This window comes from Sciurus carolinensis, chromosome 1, assembly GCF_902686445.1.
Source record: "Sciurus carolinensis chromosome 1, mSciCar1.2, whole genome shotgun sequence".
NCBI classification, from domain to species: Eukaryota; Metazoa; Chordata; class Mammalia; order Rodentia; family Sciuridae; genus Sciurus; species Sciurus carolinensis.
Window position 1 is genome coordinate 186,875,064 of NC_062213.1, and position 22,955 is coordinate 186,898,018.

At 42.1% G+C, this 22,955-nt stretch overlaps 1 protein-coding gene across 1 annotated transcript in view; it reads left to right on the forward strand.

The window, feature by feature from the left end:
• The window catches only part of Snrnp40 (small nuclear ribonucleoprotein U5 subunit 40), a 32,135-nt gene extending 19,477 nt beyond the window's left edge, over positions 1-12,658 (forward strand). The window contains exons 6-10 of the mRNA XM_047527256.1: positions 3,117-3,237; positions 5,594-5,676; positions 6,628-6,689; positions 11,221-11,324; positions 12,137-12,658. Coding sequence (XP_047383212.1) covers positions 3,117-3,237; positions 5,594-5,676; positions 6,628-6,689; positions 11,221-11,324; positions 12,137-12,186 — 420 coding nt within the window. The 3' untranslated portion in view covers positions 12,187-12,658. The remainder of the gene's footprint in view (positions 1-3,116; positions 3,238-5,593; positions 5,677-6,627; positions 6,690-11,220; positions 11,325-12,136) is intronic.
• The last annotated feature ends 10,297 nt before the right edge of the window (positions 12,659-22,955 follow it).

Consider the following 22,955-nt stretch of genomic DNA (forward strand, 5'->3'; position numbering starts at 1 on the left):
GAGAATTGTAAGACCTTATTAGAATTTAGTTAGAAGATAGCTTTCTTCCTACTTAAATACTCTGTTGTTACACGTTTAGGGGAGAAGAATTGCCCCTGGACTCAGAAGCACTCTTAAGTTGTCCTCAGGCCTCATAAATTTCTTTAAATATGCAAAAGAGAGGCTCCTTTCCAATCAGAAATAGACGCGGAATGTCAAACCTGCAAGAGACCTTAAACATCTGGTTCATCTCTCTAATTTTATAGATGACTAAAGTGAGGCCGTAAGATGTTAAATGATTTAGCCAAGATTGCATAGTCAATCACTCAGTCAATGATAGAGCCAGGATCACAGCTATATCCACAGAGGGCTGATAATCTTTCCAATCTGTCTTGTTGCCTCTAGTCAATTAACAGGTTCCTAAAGCACTTAGGGACTCGGCAGTCTTTAGCACTTAATTCCTTGACAAGTCCCTATACTGCCTCAGCATATTAGGAGGTACTCCTTAAAGAACTTGGTTCTTGGGCTGAAGCTGTAACTCAGTGGTAGAACCAGTACTTAGCATACACAAGGCCCTGGGTTTGATCCCCATCCTGGTTGTGGGGCACCAGGTGTAACAGGACACTTCTCAGCACTGCCTATTTTTAAAAAGAAAGAACTCATGGGGAATAGGAGTCCCTTTTGTGAGCAAACATGCTCTCTCTTGGGACTTTGTTCCTGGTGATAGGATCTGAAAGTCAGAGGAAAATGAAAAGAACAAAACATATCCCTGCTTGAGGACTTGAAGGTCTGTCTGGCAGTCCTTTAGTGTTTCATGTAAACCTGAACCACATGGGAGTTTAGTTGGTAGTTTTGTTTTTTTAAAGGAATAAAATAAATGCTTTTTGATTTCTTACCCTCTGGTCTCATCTCTTTGATTATCTGGGCCAGAAAGATCTTTTCAGAGTACAAATCTGACCAACTCATTACCCTACTTTGAACCCTTCTGTGACTCCCCAGTGAAGGGGATGAAGTCCAAGCCAGACATCCAAAACCTATTGTGAGTTCACCTCTGCTTATGTACCTGTCAAGCATCATCTGTTTCTTCTCTGTGCTTAATTCCCTACAATCTAGCAATTTTGCCATGCTCTTTGCTTTCACACATCACCTTTACCTGAAAATACACTTCCACTTTGTCAAAGGGGGAAAAAAAGTCTCTTCTAGTGGGGTACAATGGCATATACCTGTCATCGCAGCTACTCCGGAGGCTGAGACAGGATGATCCCAAATTTGAGAACGGCCTGGAAAACTTAATGAGATCCTGTTTCAAAATTCAAAAAGGGCTGGGGATGTAGCTCAGTGGTAGAGTGTCTGTCTAACATGTGTGGGTTTAATCCCTAATACCACACCAAAAAAATAAAAAATAAAAAATCTCTTCCTTCTTCTACACCTTGCTCAGGTGCTTCATTCTCTGTGAAAGCTTCCCTTTCCCTGTTCCACAAGAGAGTTAAACCTTCTTCCCCTTCTGCTACTGTACCTCGTATAGGTCTCTCAATACTTGTTTGCATATCTGTTTTCCTTGCTAAACTAAATGCTTCTTGAGAGCAGGAACCCTGTCCCTTTAAACCTCCAATAGTGATTGCCACTGATCAGATGTTCATTGAATAGCTGATTAGGACATTTGCAAAATGTTTTGCTTAATTTAGTGCCCTATTCTTTTTGTGGCAGATCCCAGATATTTTTTGTCCCTACACAAACAAGGTATAGGCCTCAAAGAAGAAAATCTGGAAATAGCACAAAACTGCTGAGATTGGTGGCAAAGCGCATTCTCTCCTACTTGTTACTAAAGTAAAGATTTCTGAAGAGGAAGGACAAAGCTTTAATAGTGTCAGCTATTCCAAGCTCTCCTGATTACTGAGGCAGCAAACATCCTGACACAAAAAGTGATGGTAGATGAAGTGTTGGGCCCCAGACACGCAGGAGGTGTGGATGTAGACAGTGGAGTTGGCTGCCTGGGTGTTGCTCCGGCATACCATGCCTGGCTCACTTCTGGATGAGAAAAAGCACCCTGCTTTAGAGGGCAGCAAAAATGTTATTCACTTAGAAAAATTACATGGCAGCGTTAAATAAAATTTGGAAATACCAATGACCTTCACAAAATTACTATTTTTCCATGTGACATCCAGACTGTTGCTATCAGTGTTAATAATTATTTTACATAGTTGCGGTTTATGTAAATATAAATACTGTTTTATAAATACTGTTTTGTATTTTCCCTGCTTTGCTTAATAGTTTATTATGTAAATATTTTTACATTTGAGTTTCAGAGTTATTCTTAGGAACAGTTAGTAATAGCTGCCAATTATTGAGAGCCTGCCAAGTGCCAGGCATATGCTAAGCATTCTTATTTATAATTCTTATATAAGAGCCATAAGAAGTAGATGTTTTCCCTGTCTTCCAGAACAGCTTCAGAAAGGGATAGTGGCCCAGTGACATATAACTCCAGTTTTTTCTTACCATAAATCTGTTTACACTGTATCATGCTATCTCCTTTGTGAGAATTCATAATGCTTCAGTGTGCTCATGAATCATAATTTAATGTCATCTCTTACCTTTTTGACATTTAGGTTATATATAGTGCATGTGTGTGTATGAATACATATTGTTTACATATATATATTTTTTTAAATTAACTATTTAAGAATCGATATTCTTGCATATTGTCTTGTACACAATTTACATATACTCATTGTGTCTTTTTAAATTACATGTTTACTCATTTTTATGTAGTTCTAATATCTTTTTAGTGACTAAGAATCAGTGTAAGCATTTTAAATGCTATTTATTTTATTTTAATGCCTAATACATTTTATTATGCTTTGAAAAGACCTCTGTGCAAATTTTCTTACATTGAACTTTATCTTAATCTTTGACATTAATTTATATCAAGTCAAATATAGTAACTGGCTGTCTTTTTTAAAAGACAAGTGTTTTTTCCCTCTTTGACAAAAATCCTGTATTTTGTACTTAAAGTAATATTTGGTTCAGAGCTCAATTTAAGAAGGGATACCAATTTCTCCAAGCAATTGACTCTTGAATAATTCTTTCTCTGCTGTTTCTCAGTTTGATTTCTGGGAGTACTTTTTTTGTTTTTGCAGGTCTGGGATCTGCGCCAAAACAAGCTAACCTACACCATGAGAGGCCATGCAGATTCTGTGACTGGCCTAAGTTTAAGTTCTGAAGGCTCTTACCTCTTGTCCAATGCAATGGACAATACAGGTAACTTTGGAAAGCTGTCCTAGTGCCATCTCTGTAGACCCTAAAGAAGTAGGCATTGGATATTAAAAATGTGTAGGGGTGGAGAGGAGGGTAGCTCAGTGGTAGAATGCTCACCTAGTATGTACAAGGCTCTAAGATCAGTGCCCAACACTGCAAAGAGAAAAAATATGTGTACTGGGATACATGAAAATTCAAGGAAAGAGTCAAGGATGGCTTGAAGAGTCTACCAATCAGTGAGAACACTGTAGTGGGAAAAGCTTTAGATGATCCAGAATCCAGGACACTAGTTCCAGATCTGCCTTTGTAGCTCTTAAATAACTTACACACATTTCTCCTTTCTGGACATCAGCTTCTACATGGATAAAATTAGAGGAAATGGGTCTGTATCTTTAAGGCCCATTTCTGCTCTGGTATGCTGTGTCCAAGCAGAATACAAGAGAACTCTTAACTGATTCATTTAATGAGAAAGATCAGAGTGTCGTGATCCAGATATTTAGGACAATTCTCAGATGTTTGCAGAGAGTACAAGTTTGGGCAATCAGTAAGCCAGTATGCTCATTCTGCCATTTATCTTTCCTCCCCACTCCAAGAGCCCTAGTGTGAGCAGGGAATGGTGGCGCACCTGGAATCCCACCTATTCTGAAGGCTCAGACAGGAAAATAGCAAGGTAGAGGCCAGCCTCAGCAATTTAGTGAGACCTTGTCTCAAAATTAAAAGTACTGGAGATGTAACTCATTAGTAGATCGTTTTTCTAGCATTTTCAATCATCGCTAGTACTGCAAATAATAATAATAATAATAGCCTCAACATTCTGGACTTACACAAACTCTTGCCCTATCTCTTTGCTTATTTTGTTATTTGTTTGTTTGATTTGGATTTTTTAGTTGTAGGGTGGGAGAATGGGTTTACCATAGCAAAAAGGAAGGCAAATTGTAGGATTATATGCTTAATATTGGAAATGCTCCTGGTACTCATATCATATTCACAGGCTTGTCGGGAACTAAAATGCACTCACTGGCATTTTATAACAAAAATAGTACCTGGCATTTAATGGGTACTCAAATATTTGTTGAATGAATGGATGTCCTTCCTTCCTGACTGCATTATCATTTCAATAGCAAATTTTAATGCATAGCTTTGCCTTTTTATACTTGTCTGACTCCCAAGTGATGGTATTACCTTTTCACACTCAAATAAAATGACATCATTCAAATTCCTTTTTAAGATTAGCTTCTGTTAAACCAGCAGTAGCTTCTACTTACAGTGTATATTTATATGCATGTATCAACTTCAGTGAATTTACCATTAACTAATTCTAGCATTCTTTATAGTGAGAAACAATGAAGTTCCCTAAATGGTTAAAGAGCAGTAAGAAGAAGTTCTTGTTTGACTATATAATAAAATTATAAATTCTCTATATTTGTTTATTCACATCCAATTTTTTAGAATCTTTCCACATATATCATTTTACTCAATCCTTAAAGTAAATTTATTTATTTAAAAAAAAAAAAAAGAAAGAAACAACAAACAAACTTAAACAGGCATGGTGGCACACACCCTGTAATCTTAGCTATTCAGGAGGTTGAGAATCAAAAGCTTGAGACCAGCCTGGGCAAAATGAAAAGGTTTGGGGATGTAGTTTCATGGGGGAATATCTCTGGATTCAATCCCTAGTACCATCAAAAATATATATATATATATACAAAAAATATATATATACAACAAAACTAAAATTAAATTCAGAGTTCACATTTTCTGAAGCTGAGGATATGGCTCAATAGGAGAGTGCTTGCCTAGCATGTGTGAGACACTAGATTAGATCCCTAGCACCTCGGTTGCTGGAGAACAAAGTTCACCTTTTCTGATTTTTTTTTAAACAGTATTCTTTTGCTACATTAGGCCTTGTTCAAGTTTAGACTCTCATGTGCCCATATGAGGAAAATTATAAAAGATGAATATTAACTTTGGTTTTTATAGACTTGTTTTTACAGTAGTCATTGGTATTTAGATTGTTACATAGAAGTTTTGGTAGATGTGACTCAGTTGACGGAGGAGTCATCCGAAGTCATTATTACAACCACCTTCATTCTGTTGCAACTCAACAGTGTATTCGCCATTTCTTCTTCCTACCCCGCCTCGCTTTCTGTGCCCTAAGCCCCAGTTAATAGAACTTTGATGCATTATATTCCCACTAGAAAAAGAAAAGAGCCTTACCAGGTAGCAGTGTGTCTGTTAGTCCGCCTCTATCCAGGAAACAGTTTTTGTCATTGACAAGATACAATTTCAGCTGGGTTCTCAGGAAGCCTCTGGCTTATGGTTGGTTTGGTTGGTTAATTGGATTGAATTTGTTTTGCAGTGCGGGTCTGGGATGTCCGGCCATTTGCCCCCAAAGAGAGGTGTGTGAAGATATTTCAGGGAAATGTGCACAACTTTGAAAAGGTGAGTGCTACGTAGCAAAGGGGTTTTACTGTCCTTTTGATTCCAAAAACATTTAAGGTGATGCTAAGGCTGAAGAGTAGGAGTAGCTTTGTTAAGAACGGACTGCATTCTAGTGGCTGTTCTTTATCAAAGTTGTTCTTAGCAGAAAGAAAACTTAGAGGCATATCAGAGAAGGCATGTTGCCTGATAGCAGTGAAGCGAGCCCTCAAACTGAGAGCTTCTAGTATCAGTCCATCCTCAACAGGACACTCCTGGTCTCTCTTTTATTCCTTAGGAATTTCAGCTCTTTCAGATCAATGCCCTATATGGAACCCAGGCTCCCATATTGTTATCCAAATTGTTTCCTTCACCTTCCCAGTGACCAGGTGTTAGAACCCTGGAAATACATCCCTCTTCTCAGTGAGCACCATGGCCCAATTTGTGAGAGACAGAAATTTTTCTTAAATCCTCAAGTTCCCAGGTCAGCTCTGTTGGAAGCTGCATTTCCCCTCAAACAATTGATTAATAGAGATTAATGTTTTACTTCTGAGAGCTCATTGCAATTGTTTTGCTTTATATATCAGATCTTTTTAGTTGTTGGGTTCGTTTTTATTTTCCTTTTTCTTCAAGATTAAACAAAAAAAATAAAAAATAGATAACAAGGAGGAAAAAATTTAATGAGAATCAAGATGAATGGAGCAAAGAAGGCCTCCATTTGTCAGCAGAACAAATTTTTGTTGCCAGGTCTAATCTAACTGTAACTTATTAAGCATTTTCTAGTTTGTGTTTATGTGGTCTAAAATAGTGAAGTATTTTGGTCCATAGAACATAAGATAATTGCTGATCATCTTTCTGGGGAGAATAATTAAAATCTAGTTAGGAGGCTTAAAATCTCCCAGTGATTCTGTGGTATGGCAAAGAGAAGTTTGGTATGTTGCCATTCAATAGATTCATGCTTATTCATCATTATAGAATCTCCTGAGATGTTCTTGGTCACCTGATGGAAGCAAAATAGCAGCTGGCTCAGCCGACAGGTAAGGATTACTGGGTGTGAGGTAGAGGATGATGTAGCTGTGCAGGACTTCCCATGTTTATGAGAAGTTATGACATACAGTTATGGACTAGAACAGCCAGAGTTATAGCCGTACTCAGAGATGAAGCCATTTGCAGTATGAAGGATTTAAAAAACATGTTAAGTGAACACATTATTTCTCTCTTCCCTGGATACATTTTAGACCTAGAAGATCAAGTGTTTCTTTGATATCCTGTTGGATTCCCATTGCCATTAAAATAAAATTCAGACTCATAATTTTCCCAGTCTCTCATCAGATTCTTCTGCTGCTTAAGTTTATTTTAATACATATTGAGTACTCCTCTCCCTGACCATCCCATAATGCTGCACTCACATGGAACTCTGTATTCTCATTCTCCTGCATCAACTCCAGGTTCTCTCTCATTCCCCCTTCTCCATTATCCAAGTTCCCATATCCTTCTAGTAACCACCACTGTGTTATATCTTTAAATGTTCCCTGGCCTTCTCTCTCTCTTACCTTTTGGGCAGAACTAATTATTCTTTGCTGTAGTTAACAATTCATCCATCTAATCCTTATTAGTATTTCTTACACCTCACAATCAGCAAACATCATGGGGCAACCCTACTAGATTATTTGCACCAGAGCTCAGGGAATGAATCATAGTCATCTCTGAACCCAGGGAAGGGCTGGTCAGCACTTGAGTTATTTTATTCTAAGAACTTGTGAATATTATATGAATGAATTCCCAACTCAAAGATGGTGGTCAAATTCTACCCTACATAACAACTATAGGTAACAGCTGCCAGGGGCAACTTTTGAGACAAGTTGCTGAGATTGGCCTCAAACTTAGGATCCTCCTGCCTCAGGCTCTCAAGTGGGTAGGATTACAGGCATTCACCACCATGTCCAGCAAGTGAGCCTTTCTTAAGTGGGAATTTAAACTGTTTCATCATGTGGCTCATCTGAGGAAATTCTTCCATGAGATGCTATTGTATTTGGTATGTCTGTAGTGGCCTATACTTGGGAGGGAATCAGAGGCTGAATAGGGATGTCCAAGGTGCCCAGCCTGGCAGGCTACAATGTGGGATGGTAAAGAATGAGACCTCCTGGTGGCAGATTCAGGCTTTAACTTTTACTGGGAGATGTCTTTACTCTTTTTCACTTAACATCACCTTTGTACCCTGCTGAAATTAGCATCATTTATAAATGGGAACCCTTTCCGAAGCTTGCCAAAGCCTTTGGCATGCTTTAGGTTTTTTTTTTTTTTCTTGAAACTCTAGCACTGCTGTGAAGCTTTACCATGATCCACCCCACACCTACTTGTGACTAACTTACATACTTGAAAAATTCCAAAGTCCACTTTTTTGTTTTCCTAACAAGTTGAATGCCAGAAAAAATGGAGAAGTAATCAGTTTTTTTGAGGGGAATAGGCTTAGATGAAATAGTGACACATTGATGATTTTAGTCCAGGTGATACAGAGAACTGCCCTGAAAAGGGACTGGAGAGATAGCTCAGTTGGTAGAGTGCTTGCCTTGTAAGCACCATGCCCTGGGTTCAATCCCCAGCACCCCCATCCCCTCCCCCCCAAAAAAAAGAAAGAAAAAGAAAAGGAATCTAAAAGATTTTTAGTGGTCAAAAGAAGACCTTAAGAAACAGATTAAAGTATAGATAGAGTAAACAGACTTAAGTATAGATAGAATAAAGACCATTCAAAGTATTTTTATATAATTTTCACCAGTGTCTTTCCTATGTTAGTCTTTTTGAATTTTGGAATAGGGTGGTGGGGATGTAGCTCAGTGGTAGACCAATAGCCTAGGATACATAAATCCCTGGGTTCAATCCCCAGTACCACTAAGATTCAGAGGAAAGATTGGTTAGTCTTATTTTTTAGGGTAGGAGGAAAATATCTAAAGGGGACAGACAGGGTCTCACTAAGTTGCCCAAGCTGGCCTTGAACCTGTGATCCTCCTGCCTCAGCCTCCCACGTCACTGGGGTTACAGGAGTACAGCACTGCACTTGGCATGGTCTTTTTAAATTATATTTGCATATACCCTTTTCCCTGACAAGAAGGTCCTGTTTCTGACATTGACCCTTTCTGATCTGTAGTGTCCTTCCTTCTCTCTTTTCCTCCCCACTGTTCCTTTAAATTTTACATGTGGAAGCTTGACTCTGGCCTGAGGAAAGCCTGCCCCTCTCTCCCTGCTGGGATTGTCCAGATTTCACAGGCCACCTCGCCAATTAGCCCCAAGTCAGCAAGCAGCTCTGTTACATAAGGACCTGGTTCCTACCGAATGTTGCCATGCTACAGTGAGGAAAGGCAAGGAATCCCTCTAAATTTAGCATCTAATTGGCAGCCATCAAGAATGAGGCCTTGAAGTAAACCCTTGGAGATCTGGGGTTCTGCTGTCTTTTATGTGCCTAGGAATCTATCTTTCCTTCTCAGAAAACTGCTTTTCAGCTGAGCCTGGGTTTGCCAAACTTCCCTTTTCTACTTAGAAATCATGTCCCCATCTTCAGACCGGAAACCCTTAACATCCCTAGTAAGGACACAGGAAGACTGGCCAGACTGGTCCAGGAATGATTGATTCAGCCCATGGACTTCATGTGACTCTACTTTGATAGTAAATGTACTCATAATAGCAGTAGCCATCATTAATTCTGTGTGCCAAGCACTTGGCATTATATTATCTCATTTTTCTCAACAAACTGAAACATTTTTTCCTCCCTCATTATAACAAAGGAAAGAAGCTCAGAGAAGTTAAATTATTAAATGTACTTAGCTACTAAGTAGCTGCACTGAGACTTGAACCCAGGTCTTTCTGTCTTCTGGTGAAATAGCACTCATACTGTTTCACCCCACCACAGTGCCCTTCCCATGATGAATGAAGACCAGTTATTTGAACATGGCAGGAAAAAAGACAGCACAGCGAGCACGAACAGGAGTGCCAGGGTCTAGACAGATGGGGTTGCCGTTTCTTCCATCTTGCCGGGAACTTTTACTATGGCTATGGAGCCGAGTCTGTGAGCGCTCAATAATTAAGAAGCTCTTATTGGTCTGGGATTGTGACTCAGTGGCAGAGTGATTGCCTAGCACGAGTGAAACACTGGTTCCAATCCTTAGCACCACATAAAAATAAATAAATAAGATAAAGGTATTGTGCCTATCTACAACTAAAAATATATTTTTTAAAAAAGAAGCAGCTCTGGGCTGGGGAGATAGCTCAGCTGGTAGAGCGCTTGTCTTGCAAGCACAAGGCCCTGGGTTCGATCCCCAGCACCGCAAAAAAAAAAAAAAGAAGCTGCTCTTATTTATGTGCTTTTTGTTTTTTGTTTGTTTGTTGTGTTTTGTACACTGAGGCTGACTTGAACTTAACAATCTTTCTGCCTTAGCCACGTGAGACATGGTATTACAGGCATGTGCCATCAAGCCTAGCATTTATTTGTATTTAAACCAAAAATTGTTGCATCAGAACTAGGCTTGCTTTTTTTGTTTGTTCTTGTGTAGAGGATGAAATCTATGATTTCACACATGCTAATAAACATACACTACCACTGAGCTGCACCTCAGGCCCAAGAACTAGGCATTTTATAATCAAGTTATATACTAGTCCATTGTTGATGGAAACAAATATATGAATAAATGTTTTTAAGTCCTGCTAATAACTGCTTCAAACCACCAACCATATGAAGGTGGTAACTATTTTGCCCTTTAGCTAAAATGACTCAGGCAAGGTTAAGGGTCAAAGAAACCTTTTTTTTTATTTTTACCAGAATGTTTGAAGGTGGTAAGGGAGGTGAATCCTGGAATATATTAAGAGTTCTAATTTTAGTTCTATCACTAATGAACTGTGTCACCTTGGAAAAGTCACTGTACCCTAGTTTTCTGATCTGTTAAATAATTTAGCTAATTTTTATTGATCCCTTCCCATTCTAGAATTAAGTATATTCTGCCCATCAGTTCAATGTAAGATTTGGCTCAAGTGAATATTTGAATTGTTTATATAGTTGAAATTCCTTATCCCTTCTCTGGGCTCAGGTTTGAATACAATGCTATAGGACAGTGGTTTAAGTATAAAAGTAGGAAATTATGCTTGATCTCCTAACCTACAATGAGTCAGGTTCCCTTAAAACATTCCTAGATGATTTTAAAGTTAACTGTAGCCTAATTATGTTGGATGCTCTTTGAGGAAGGTTTTTATGTGGAGTTCACAGGAAAAATCATTTCTTCTCCAATCTTGAAGCTTGTGTCCAAAAATATTAATAATGCTTATATTTTTAGCTATTCCTATTTACTAAGTTTGTCAAGAGCAGGGTCCATTTCTTCACTCAAATCTCGTTCCTAGTTTCTAGTCAAGTCCTCTACCACTGAGCTATACCTTCAGCTTCCGTTCTTGGCTTCTAAAAACCAGAACACAATTCAGTAAATATGGGTAAATAAAAATTTCCATTTCCATTAAGGAACCATGCCTTTGCCCTAACCCACTTCTTAGAAGGCTCACCCTTCCCCTTGCTATTCCTGATACTTGCAGGTTTGTGTATGTGTGGGATACCACAAGCAGGAGAATTCTATATAAGCTGCCTGGCCATGCTGGCTCCATCAATGAAGTGGCTTTCCATCCCGATGAGCCCATCAGTAAGTCTGTCCTCACTATTGGGAAAGGGGACCTGTGGTAACCTCTCAAGGGTGGACCTGGGAATACAGATACAGAAATGGGTGTCTGTCTTATGTGAATTTCCATATAAACAGCCCTTATGGGTATCAGTGACAGTCTCACAGTTGCCATCCTAAGTGACAAGAGTAGGAGTAATGTTCCATTTTCTTCTCTATCTCAAAGGGAAGGTGGATTAGTCTATTTTTATGGTTTTTTACATTTACTTCAGATCTGTGCTTCAGATAACAGAATCATGAGGGTTTTATTGTTTTTGGTTTTTTGAGATAAGGTCTTGCTATGTTGCCCAGACTGGCCTTGAACTTGAGCACAAGCAATACACCTGCCTCAACCTCCCAAGTAACTGGGATCACAGACAAAAGGATGTTTCTGAATATTTAGATACAAATTGCAATTTAACTTTAAGGAGAAAATGTAACTTTCTCCAAAGCTTAACAAACAGAAGCACATTTACAAAATGATGGGCACAGACATTGATTCCTGTCTCCTAAAGTAACTAGGAAAATCTTTTCCTTGGGGTTTGACTGACAGAGACATCAGGATTTAGAGCCTGATAATGTATTTCCCACAGTACAGTCTTCCTCATGGTTTTGAGAGGACTTGGATTGAAAAGGCAGGCTACAATTTCCTGTAGATGCTGTTTAGAAAGGGAATGCAAGCTAAATCCAATTGCTCTTATATACCAAAATTGGCTCTTGACACAAGAGCCCTTGAGCACCAAGTCTCCTTGAACCTTCATTATTTCCAGTTATCTTCTCTGTTCTTTTTACCTCAGTTCTTTCAGCATCCAGTGACAAGCGACTGTATATGGGAGAGATTCAGTGAAGCTATGGAATGGAAGACTCCAGGGCTGCTTGACCTTGAGACCTCAGACTGCATAATTGGCGTCAAATGGTGCCCAGGCTGACCTCCTCCCTTCAGATGACCATTACTAGCAAGACACCGAGGAGGTGGTGTCCATATTCCAAACACCACTTGTACTCCATGCGCCAGGGTGATTGAGGCAAGCTCCCAGTAGCCTGTGATACCACCTGCCAGATTTCAGGGACTGGTTTCTCCTCCCCGCCCCCCTTTTTTTTTTTTTTTTTAAATAAGGTTTCTTCAAAGAAACATTCATTGGTTTGCAGTTCCCTGTTTTCTAATCTGGGCAGAAGGCAGGGAATATCAGCTGAAATTTGTTGGATGGGCTTGGTTATTTTGTTTTGTTTTTAATTCAGTAACTGGCTTGTATATTTTCTTTCTATGTTTCTGAGTCATTTTATATTAAAAGCCAAATAGACGCCTTTTTTACAAGACCCATGGGATTGAATTTATTGCTCTCTTTTCTTTGAGGCTTGATTGCTACAAATCAGAGCAGAGTATGTTGTGGCCAGGGGATACAATCCATTTAAACCTCAAAGAAGAGCCAGACATGATGGTGCACACCTGTAATCCCAGCAAGATTACAGGGCTGCCAGAGGGCTGAGGCAGCCATATCACAAGTTCAAGACCAGCTTCAGCAACTTAGCAAGACCCCTAAGTAACTTGGCAAGATCCTGTCTCAAAATAAAAAATAAAAAGGGATAGGGATGTAACTCAGTGGTAGAGTGCCCCTGTGTTCAATTCCCAGTACTTTGGGTGTGGAAGTAGAGACTTCAGAGAAGCTGTTTACTTGGGACTTTTCCCCCCTCTTCTGTGTTTTTAGGTTTCCTCACGCCCTTGAAAATGACAAATAAGTTATCAGTAACAAACATCTTCCTCCTACTAGAAGAAGTGATAAATAAGGTCCAGAAGAACCTGACTCTTGTGTACTTAACTCTTCTCTTCCTTTTACCCAGAGCACTTTTCTGAGCAGCAGTCTGTGCTTGGGGCTCCTGACGTGAACAGACCAGCAGAGGTCTCTTCTGGTAAAAATGACATTGACTGGGATGCTGCTTTGGAACTTGGAACTTGGTCATGACCATGTCTGAGACTTTATGATTCTCTTTACTTGTTTGCTTTTTCTTACACCAACAGGGACATTAAGAAATGTTATTGCTGGACACAGTGGCTCACGCCTGTAATCCCAGCAACTAGGAGGCTAAGGCAGGAGGATCACAAGTTCAAAACCAGCCCTAGCAACTTAGTAAGACCCTGTCTCTAAATAAAATACAAAAAAGGAACTGGGAATGTGGCTCAGTGGTTAAACACCCCTGGATTCAATTCCCGGTACCAAAAAATAAAATAAAAGAAATGTTATTATTGGTCTTCTATCACTATGACAGGTTATTATTCCCCTGGGTCTCCAAGTAACTGTGCCCACATCCAGACAGGCCCTGACGAATCCCATCTGGCTCTGGGTACTAGAACGTTTAAGAGGTCTTCACATCTCCAACCTGTTCTGAGCATATTTAATTTTATACTTTTCTCACAAACTTGAATCCTGTCTTTAAGTTAAAGAGACAATGTTACCCTGGGTTTGTGACATAATCATTCAACAAACACCAACCCCTGTTTTTGACAGGCATGATAGTCATTGCTGAGGACAGAGATAAATAGGATACCATCCTTGCCTTCTTGAGAAACGCATAAACTCTTAGAAAAGACTGTCTCGAATCAGCTTTTTTTTTTTAAGTGAACACATGCCAGAGATTTATTTAACTCATTAATGAAGGAACCAGCAGGATGGTAAAGCTCTCAAACCAATTACTTTTAATACAGTGAATGAAGTTTGAATAAAGTGCACTGGAAACACAGGAGGAAGCAATTTATTGTGCCTGGGAGAGATGAGGAAATTTCACAGATTATGTGATTATGCTTGAATCGGGATGTGGAAAATGAGTTGGGCTTGCCAGGTGGACAAAAATCTTGCACATTCCAAGAAACAGCAGGCATGAGCTTGAATGCATGGTAAGTTTCAGGAACCAAAGGACTTGAGTGTGGTTAGAGATGGGAGTAGCAACCGGGGAGGGTGCAGAACTGAGTAAGAGCCAAACCCTGGAGAACTTGAACAGGGACTGGATCCTGCACTTCCTAAAGTGTACTCCACAGAACACCGATTCCCACGTAGGTTGTTACATATTTTGAGGCATAAAGATGTCATGCTCAGATAAATTTGAGAAAAACTGGGTTAAACAAAGTGAAATTGACTTATTTATTTGGAACCTTTAATATAAAAAGTACTGTGAGATAGAGGCCTGAGAAAGTTATATATATGGTTATACCTTTAACCAGGAGAGATGTGGCCAAACATGCAGAGGAGCTGTTCTTCATGCCCCCAACGCTATCACATGTGACTCCTTAAGCCTTTGTAAGTACCAGGTCCCCATGCCTCAATTTCTTTTTTTTTTTCATTTTGTGGATACTGAGCATTGAACCTAGAGGTGCTGTACCACCGACATATACTCCAGCCCTTACTGTATTTTTTGAGAAGGGTCTCACTAAGCTGCCAAAAATGGCCTTGAACTTGTAATCCTCCTGCCTCCTGAGTCACTGGGACTACAGGGCCCATCCCACATACCTCAGTTGGTTCAGTTCCCTTCCACCCCTCTCGCTTTTCTTGGCTTGTGATAAAACCAGTCTTCCACCTTGACACTATTTATTTTGGGGTACTCAACCACTCAATTTTGGGAGACTGTCAACCACTGAGCCACATCCCCAGCCCTATTTTGTATTTTATTTAGAGACAGGGTCTCTGAGTTGCTGAGCATCTTGCTATTGCTGAGGCTGGCTTTCAACTCTGATCCTCCTGCCTCAGCCCCCAAATCTCCTCAGATTATAGATGTGTATCACCGTGCCCAGCTGTGACACTGCACTTTAGAAACCCATCTATCCATGAGGTGTCACAGCCCTGCTGACTGCCAGGGCTCTCCTCTGACCTCAGCCTCAGCAGTCCTTGAAGTGGCTGGGTGGGGCCATTAGCAGGAAATAGCAGTGCCACTTAGGATTTGAAGAGAATAGAGGTCCCAGCCTGGGGAAAAAAAGATTTGAGTATAAAACATCCCCAGAGGGTGCAAATTGTGTTCTCACATTGGGAAAGATAGATTGCTCCCGAATGAGTAATGGCATCTCTGGTTTTCAGTTAATTTCCCTTTATGACTTCCACAGTCTCTAGCGCTTAATACTGTTGGCACTTAAAAGAGAAAAAAAAAAAAAAATTGTGTTTTTTTCTCTTCTTTGCTAGGTGGTTTTGGTGGGCTGAATTGTCAGGGAGGTGTATTTTCATGTTATCTTTTCCTTTCTTTGGCCACCCTGATGTAATTTATTTTTTTCTCCTACCCTGTAACCCCAACCCCATCTGATCCTAACCCCGTAAGCAACTTATTTACAGACTAACCAATCAGAACACAGGTGGGTGCTATTTTCCCTCCCCTATTTCCCATGGTCATGCAGGGTGGTTGACCCCTTTTCAGGTGAGAGATGCTGGAGACCTGCATCGTCGCCATGTGCCAGGGTGAGTCCGGTAGCTCCCTGCAGCACCAGGGGGCTGCTATTCCCGGTAACTAGATCACAGGCAGAACTGCTGGCTTCAAAGACAAGAATCATCTGGTTATTACTCTGGTTAGTAGCTAGAAAGGTAAGGGCTCTTGTCAGAGTTACTTCTTCACAGCAAAACTAAAGTATTTGCTTCTTTCTCACTGACAGACCTAGAGTCTGCTGCTTAGTATCTCAAGGTGGGGGATCAGGAACTGGTGAAAGTGCTCTGAGCAATTTAGGGCTGCAGGCAATGAGGCTTAGAAAAAGGCCGCTGGATCTTTTTTTGGGTTAGGACAGGATTGCTACTTTCTCGAGATTTGGGTAGGTACCCTGAGGTGTACCAAGTAGAGCATGTGCTTAGCATGCGTGAGGTCCTGGGTGCAATCCCTGGCACCAAAGAAACAGGAATCAGGAGACTTGGGAGTTTGACAGCTAATATCCCAGGACAAGGGGAAGGATCAACAGCCCCTGTTTCTAGGGGACCAAACAAAGCCTAAACTGAGTTCCAAGACTACCCTCTGGCCAGTTGTCTTTATCCCACCACCATAATGATCTCTGGAAGAGTCCAAGGTGGATGCCCACCCACTGCATTAAACTGTGACCCCTACTAAACTTCTAGATTTCAAGTTCTTTTCCTCACTTGACTCTGCAGCCAACCTAGACTCTTGCATTCTTTAACTTAGGGCAGTTTATCCCCAAGGGACATTTGACAATGTCTGGATATACACAATGGGGTACTGCAGATGGCTTAACAGATAGAGACCAGGGATCCGCAAGGAATTAGCTGCTCCAAAATATTGTGATGCTGTGGAGAAACCTTGAGTTAGACAGTGACTCTGGACCAGCAATAGCAACAACACCTGAGAACTTGCTAAAAGTACAAATTCTAGAGCCCCACTGAGACCTACTGAATCAGAAAGTGGGACTGGGGATGTAGCTCAATGGAAGAGGGCTTGCCTAGCCTGCCCAAGGCCCTGGATTTGATCCCTAGCACCACTCCAAAAAAAGAAGAAAAAAAATGAAGAAGGAAAGAAAAATGCTTTGTGGGAGAAAGCTGTTGGTAATCTGTGTTTTAAGAAGACCTCCAGGTAATTCTGTTGCATGGTTGAGAATCATGGTTCTACAGACTCGGAACATTTCAATCTTTCCTAGGGAGCCACAGACTTCTACTTTTTGATCAATAATTATCCTTAACTGTTTTAACTGTCAGCCATTCTCTTTGGCCCAGTGCTGTATATGCACTGTATCTGACTTGATTCTCACACACGGAGCAACAGGTTCAAAGAGATCATCCAACTGCTAAGTGGCAAAACCAGGATGTCAACCTAGCTGAATCTTAACCCATCACCACAGTGTGGGCCTTATGACCTCTAACCTTGAAAACATATTAGAATCACCTTTTAAAATCCAGATGTTTAGGGCTGGGGAGGTAGCTCAGTCGGTAGAGTGCTTGCCTTGCATGCAGCAGGCCCTGGGTTCGATCCCCAGCACCGCAAAAAAAAAAAAAAAAAAAAAAAATTCCAGATGTTTAGGCCTTATCCCACACTAAATTAAATCAAAATATCAGAGGCAGTCGCAGTTTTTAAGTCTTCCTTTTTAAAAAAAAAAAGATATAGTGGAAGTTGGGAACACTTGTGCTGACTGTGGCTACAACTGCAGCCAGGAGGGCAGCCTGAAGCCTTGCCAGTCAACTTTGTCCTTGATCCCTTGGGTCTCAAGAAAACCACCGGCTCTCATACAAGCTCTGTGAATTTCAGAGTATTTCTGAGCTTAAATTTGGGACCTCAGTCAGAGAGCCACCATGGTTATCTCTGCCTGGTAGGACTGGAACTTTGTAAAAATATAAATAAATAAAAGCCCCTGTCTTTCCTTCAAAGTCCCAAGTACAGGACTGGAGGTGCAGCTCAGTAATAGAGCACTTGCCTAGCATTCTTGAGGCTCCAGATGATTGCCAGCACCAGGAGGAAACAAAGTCCTAAGAACAGCATAGGTTGGAAATGACCTTGTAGATAGATCTTCAGGTCATCCATCCAACATCACTTTACAGAGGGGAAACTGAGAGGAGATGGAGTGTTTCCAAAGCCACAGGCATATATAGCTAGTGCTTTGGCTCATCCAGAGTCTGTCTACCTTCTTTTCTTCCTTTCTTCCTTCCTTTCTTTCTTCTTTCTTTTGTTCATGCTGGGAACTAAATCCAGATACTTCCTTACACTCAGCATGTGCACTACCACTAAATCACATCCTCAGTCCTCTTCCTTTTTTTTATTTTGAAAATTTAAGAGTGAAAGATTAGTATATTGAGTATCTACAGACAGAATATACATCTATTCCACCTGGATTCAATCATCTTAGCTGGGCACAGTAGTGCACACCTATAATCACAGCAACTCCAGAGGCTGAGGCAGGAGGATCACAGTTTGAGACAGCCTCAGTAACTTGGGGATGTCCTAAGCAATTTAGTGAGACCCTGTCTCAAAAAATAAGAAGGGCTGGGAATGTAACCCAGTGGAATTCAATCTTGTCTCTCTCCTATATGTACATATACAACTGTCAATAACCATTGAAAGTATGCAGTCATCATATTTCTTTATTCCCCAATACTTTTTTTTAAGTTCCCAAATACTTTTAAACACTCCATTAAGCATCTTCTAAGAATATTCTCCTTCATACCAAAGTACCCTTATACACCTAAGAAAACTAAACAGTGGCCAGGGGTGGGGGCAAATGCCTGTAATCCCAGTGGCTCAGGAGGCTGAAGCAGGGGACTGCACATTCAAAGCCAGCCTCAGCAACTTAGTGAGACCCTGTTTCAAAATAAAAAACTTAAAAAGGGCTGGGGACTTAGCTCAGTGGTTAAGTGCCCCTGGGTTCAATTCCTGGTACCAAAAAAAAAAAAAGGAAAGAAATGAAAACAGCAAGTTCTCAATGCCATCTAATGATCATATCGAATTTTCCCCAGCATTGAAAATTTCTTTTATAGCTATTTTTCACTCGTAATCAACTAAGTTTATGCATTGGCTATTCTGTCTCTATCGTACAGTCCCCCAGCCTTTTTTTCCCAGCGAAGTTGACTGTACATCATGTATGAGTTTGTCGCTGCTTCATAGTAGAGCTGTGCTTGTATTAATAATGCTTTAAATGACTGAGCGTCAAGTAAAATTGACACTCTGTGCTTTCTATCTTCTCATACTTGTTTTAGAACCAGATATAAACAAACAGTTTAAGTACAACCTAGAAGATGGTGTCAGGGTGCCTATAAACTAGGATGCAGTACCCAGGGAGGGTTAGGGAAAACTTTACTGAGGAAATGATGCCTGAGATGAATCTTCCAGGAGGAATGGAACCTGGAGAAGAGACAGAGCTAGGAGTGGGAGTAAGGACGGTCCAGGTAGTGGAAATAACGTGGACAACAGCACATCATCAGATCTCTGGTTTGTCCAAAAATGTCATGCAATACCTGGTGGTAATAGTATGCTGAGGGAGGGCTGGGGTTGTGCCTCAGTGATAGAGCGCTCACCTAGCATGTGTGAGGCACTGGGTTCGATTCTCAGCACCACATACAAATAAAATGAATAAAATAAAGGTCTATCAATATCTAAAAAAATATTTTAAAAAAATAGTATGCTGAGGGAGTAAAGATGAGCAGGATCCTTGAAATTGTTGGAGACAAAATGCAAAGAGTCTTGAAAGCCAGATTGGCAGCTTGGCTTCATCCCATGGAAGAAGGCCACCAAAAGTTTTGTGGCACTCTGTGCTGGAGGTCAATCACACCTGAAGATGATTTTGGTCCTGGGTGCCCTCTCAGGAAGTCACTGTGGAGAACAGATGTGGGAACCAGGGAAGACCCATAGGATTGTTGTCTCCAAACATCAAAATGCTACCTTGGGCCAAGCATGGTGGTACAGGTCTGTAATCCGAACCACACAGCCATCCTGGGTAACAACAAAAACTTGTCTCAAAATTAAAAGGGCTGGGGATGCAGCTTGGTGGTAGAACACCCAGTGCGAAAATAATTTTTAAAAGAAAAAATTTTAAAGCCACCTTGTAAAAGAATGCTTTTACTGATGCCTCAAAGTGCAGAGCCAAAACAAATGAATTATAAGAGAGCAGATTTATCTTCAACAAAGAAAAGACTGAATCGGAGCTGTCCACGGGGCGAGTGGGAGGGAGTCCCTCTTCTCTGGAGTTGTGCAAGCAGAAACCAGGGGACAATTTGATAGGAATTCCTGAGGTGTACTGATTCAAAGGATTAGAACCACTCATCAGAATCCCTGGGGAGTGTATTAAAACACCCGGGACCTGGTCCCACCCCCAGAGATGCTCTGCTGAGCTGGTGTGGGGCCCTGATGCAGATCTAAGTGTTCAGTGTGCTGACATTTGGGGGCTGCTCACTCCAGGGGAGACCCTCCAGGGTCCTTTCAGCTCTACTGTTTTATGATTTTAAGATGGCGTTTTCTTCAGACTCTAAGATGGTAATCTCAGGATTCTCTGGCCTGTTTGCTGAGAAGGGACACCTGGGAAAGGGCTTATGGAAAATGACAAGGGAGCCAGCCAGGAATTGAGAATATCGTTGGGGCACTTGGAACCTGCTGAGGGGCCAGGCCTGAGCGGACTCCATCTGTCTTCCTATCCCCTGTTGGCCCCTGGACAAACCCAGTGTAGCATAATGAAGGCCCAATGGCAGTATGAGGCCGATTGGAGAGGGCCTCTTCTCATCTCTCAATGTCCCCAGCTCAGCTGGCCTCAGGGCAGACTTGAACTGAAAACCCATGTGGCCTCCAAGGCCTGGTGGAAGGAAGATTTGTCTCGGCTGTCAGCACGGATGCTGGAGACTGGAGCCCACAGCCCTGGGTGGAAAGAGCAGGTTTTCCACCAACTTTTCTGCCATCAGAGCTATTCAGGATGCCTTGACCTTGACCCGGCTAGTCATATACAGCCCATCTTATCCTCTTCTTTGTTCCCAACCATTCTTTTCTTTCCCCCAGTGCTGGGCGTTAACCCCAGGGGTGCCTTACCACTGAGCTACACCCCCAGCCCTTTTTATTTTTTATTTTGAGAGAGAGTTTCACTGAGTTGCCCAGGCTGACCTCCAACTTTCGATCCTCCTGCCTCAGCCTCAGTAGCTGGGATTACAGGCACCCAGTCTTTTTCTCACCCCTTTTCAGATTTGCTCCAGGCTTGGGATTTTGCAGGAAGCTGTTTGGAGAGGGGTGGTGGCACTGAGAAGCCATAGGAAGTGAAGGCATGGACTGGGCAGAAGTTAAAGCAAAAGGGGCCACGCTCCTGAAGTGCACCTCACAGTACACACTGCCCGTCTCACATCTGTCTGGCACCCAGCATTTCAACCATCATCCTTCCTCTGGAATTTTCCATCCCTACCTATACCCACGCAAAGTTAATCCTTCTTCCCAACATCCTGTTTCTGTACCTCACAGACATGTTGCCATTCTATATGTGGCTTGCAACCACCAGTGTGCAAGTTCTGCTTCTCCAAGGGACCTGAGGGTCACAAACTCGGGTGCCATCAAGGAGAGGGCAATAGAGGAAGCTGCTCCTTCTTTATTTATTTAAGAAAATAAGCAGCAGGGTGCAAGGCCAGCTACTCAGGAGGCTGGGGTGAGCCGATGGCTTGAGTCCAGCACAGCAAGACCCCATCTCAACAAAAAGAAACAGAAACAAGCAGTGGTGGCTGCGTGCTGACCCTCCTTCACCGCAAGGCTCCCTGAGAGCACGTGTCCTATTCGTGCTTGGTTCCAAAGGCGCTAGCTCAATGCCCAGCACAGTAACGCACTGAAGGAACCCAGCACTCTTGAGTTCCAGCTCTACCTCTGAGGTGCTGTGTGACTTTAGAGGACTGACTCACCCTCTCTGTCCTTCATGTTCTCTATCTCTCCCCCTCTTTGATAAGTAAATAAGTGGCATCTTGAAGACCACCTAGGCCAGTGGTTACTCCTCAGAGACCTTGGACTGACATGAGGTCTTCACAGGAGACAGGGACCTGCTGAGAGAACAGTTGCTGGTCCTCTTTCCCACACAGCCAGTTGTACTTCCTTCTGTTTAGAAATGCATGCTTCCTTCTGAAGAAAAGGATCTACTGCTTAAACAGAAAAGGAACAGCAGAGGTGAAGTCATTCTGCCTGGGTTCAAACCCCAATTCAGCCACTTCTGGGTACGCCCCTGGTCTGATGTAACTTCCTCTAGCCTCAGTTTCCTCATCTGGAAAATGGAGATGATAGTGGGAGCGGCCGTCTCACAGGGTTGCTGGGAGTGTGAATGAGCGAACGCACAGAAACGGCTCCGGACAGCGCCTGGCGAACAGGGCTCGGCGAACGTCAGCTACGGTGGTATTATTATACCACACGTTTGGTCTTTGTTCCTGGTTCCTGGCACAGAAGACCTAAAACCCTTGGAGTGCCCTGTGTGGTAGAAGTGTCTTTTTTTGCCTTGGGATGCTAGGAACGGAACCCAGGGCCACACTCTACCACCGGGTCTTACCCAGTCCAGGCCAGTGGTGTCTTGATATCTATTAGTCCCCCACCATCACACCTGGGCTTACGCTAAGGAGGGGACTTCAGGCAACCCCTAGATAGCTTCAAAACAGGCCTAGTCGCCAGAAAAACGCAGCCCTCCGGGGAGGATTGGGGTTGTTGGGAAGCTGGATCTTTGAGCAATGAGGTTCAGAGAGCTTCCAGGTGGTGAATGCATCCGTCAGGGAGGGTGGGACACCCCATCTCTACAGCACGGAAACCCTGCACTTGGGACCCTGCCAGACCTCGCCCAGTGTAGCTCTTCACCTGGTCACTTAACATCCTTTACAATAAAACAGTAAGTGAACCTCTCAGGGTCCTGTGAGCCGCTCTAACAAGTCAAGGATGTTGCGGTGGGTCGTGGGAACCTGTGACGGACAGCCTGGCATCTGACGGACAGTCAGAGGTGTGGGTGGGCGGCCCGCGACCAGGGCCTGGCATCTGAAGTAGAGACGGTCCCAACCTGTGGGAGCTACGCTGAGTCCTGGCAGTTAGTGTCAGAACTGAATTGAATTGTCAAGACACCCAGCTGGTGTGCAGAGCGGGTGACAGAGAACGTCCCAGCAGCTGTAATTAGCGAGCCTGTTCACTCCTCCCACTTGAAAGAAGGGGAAATTATCGTTTTAACATTCG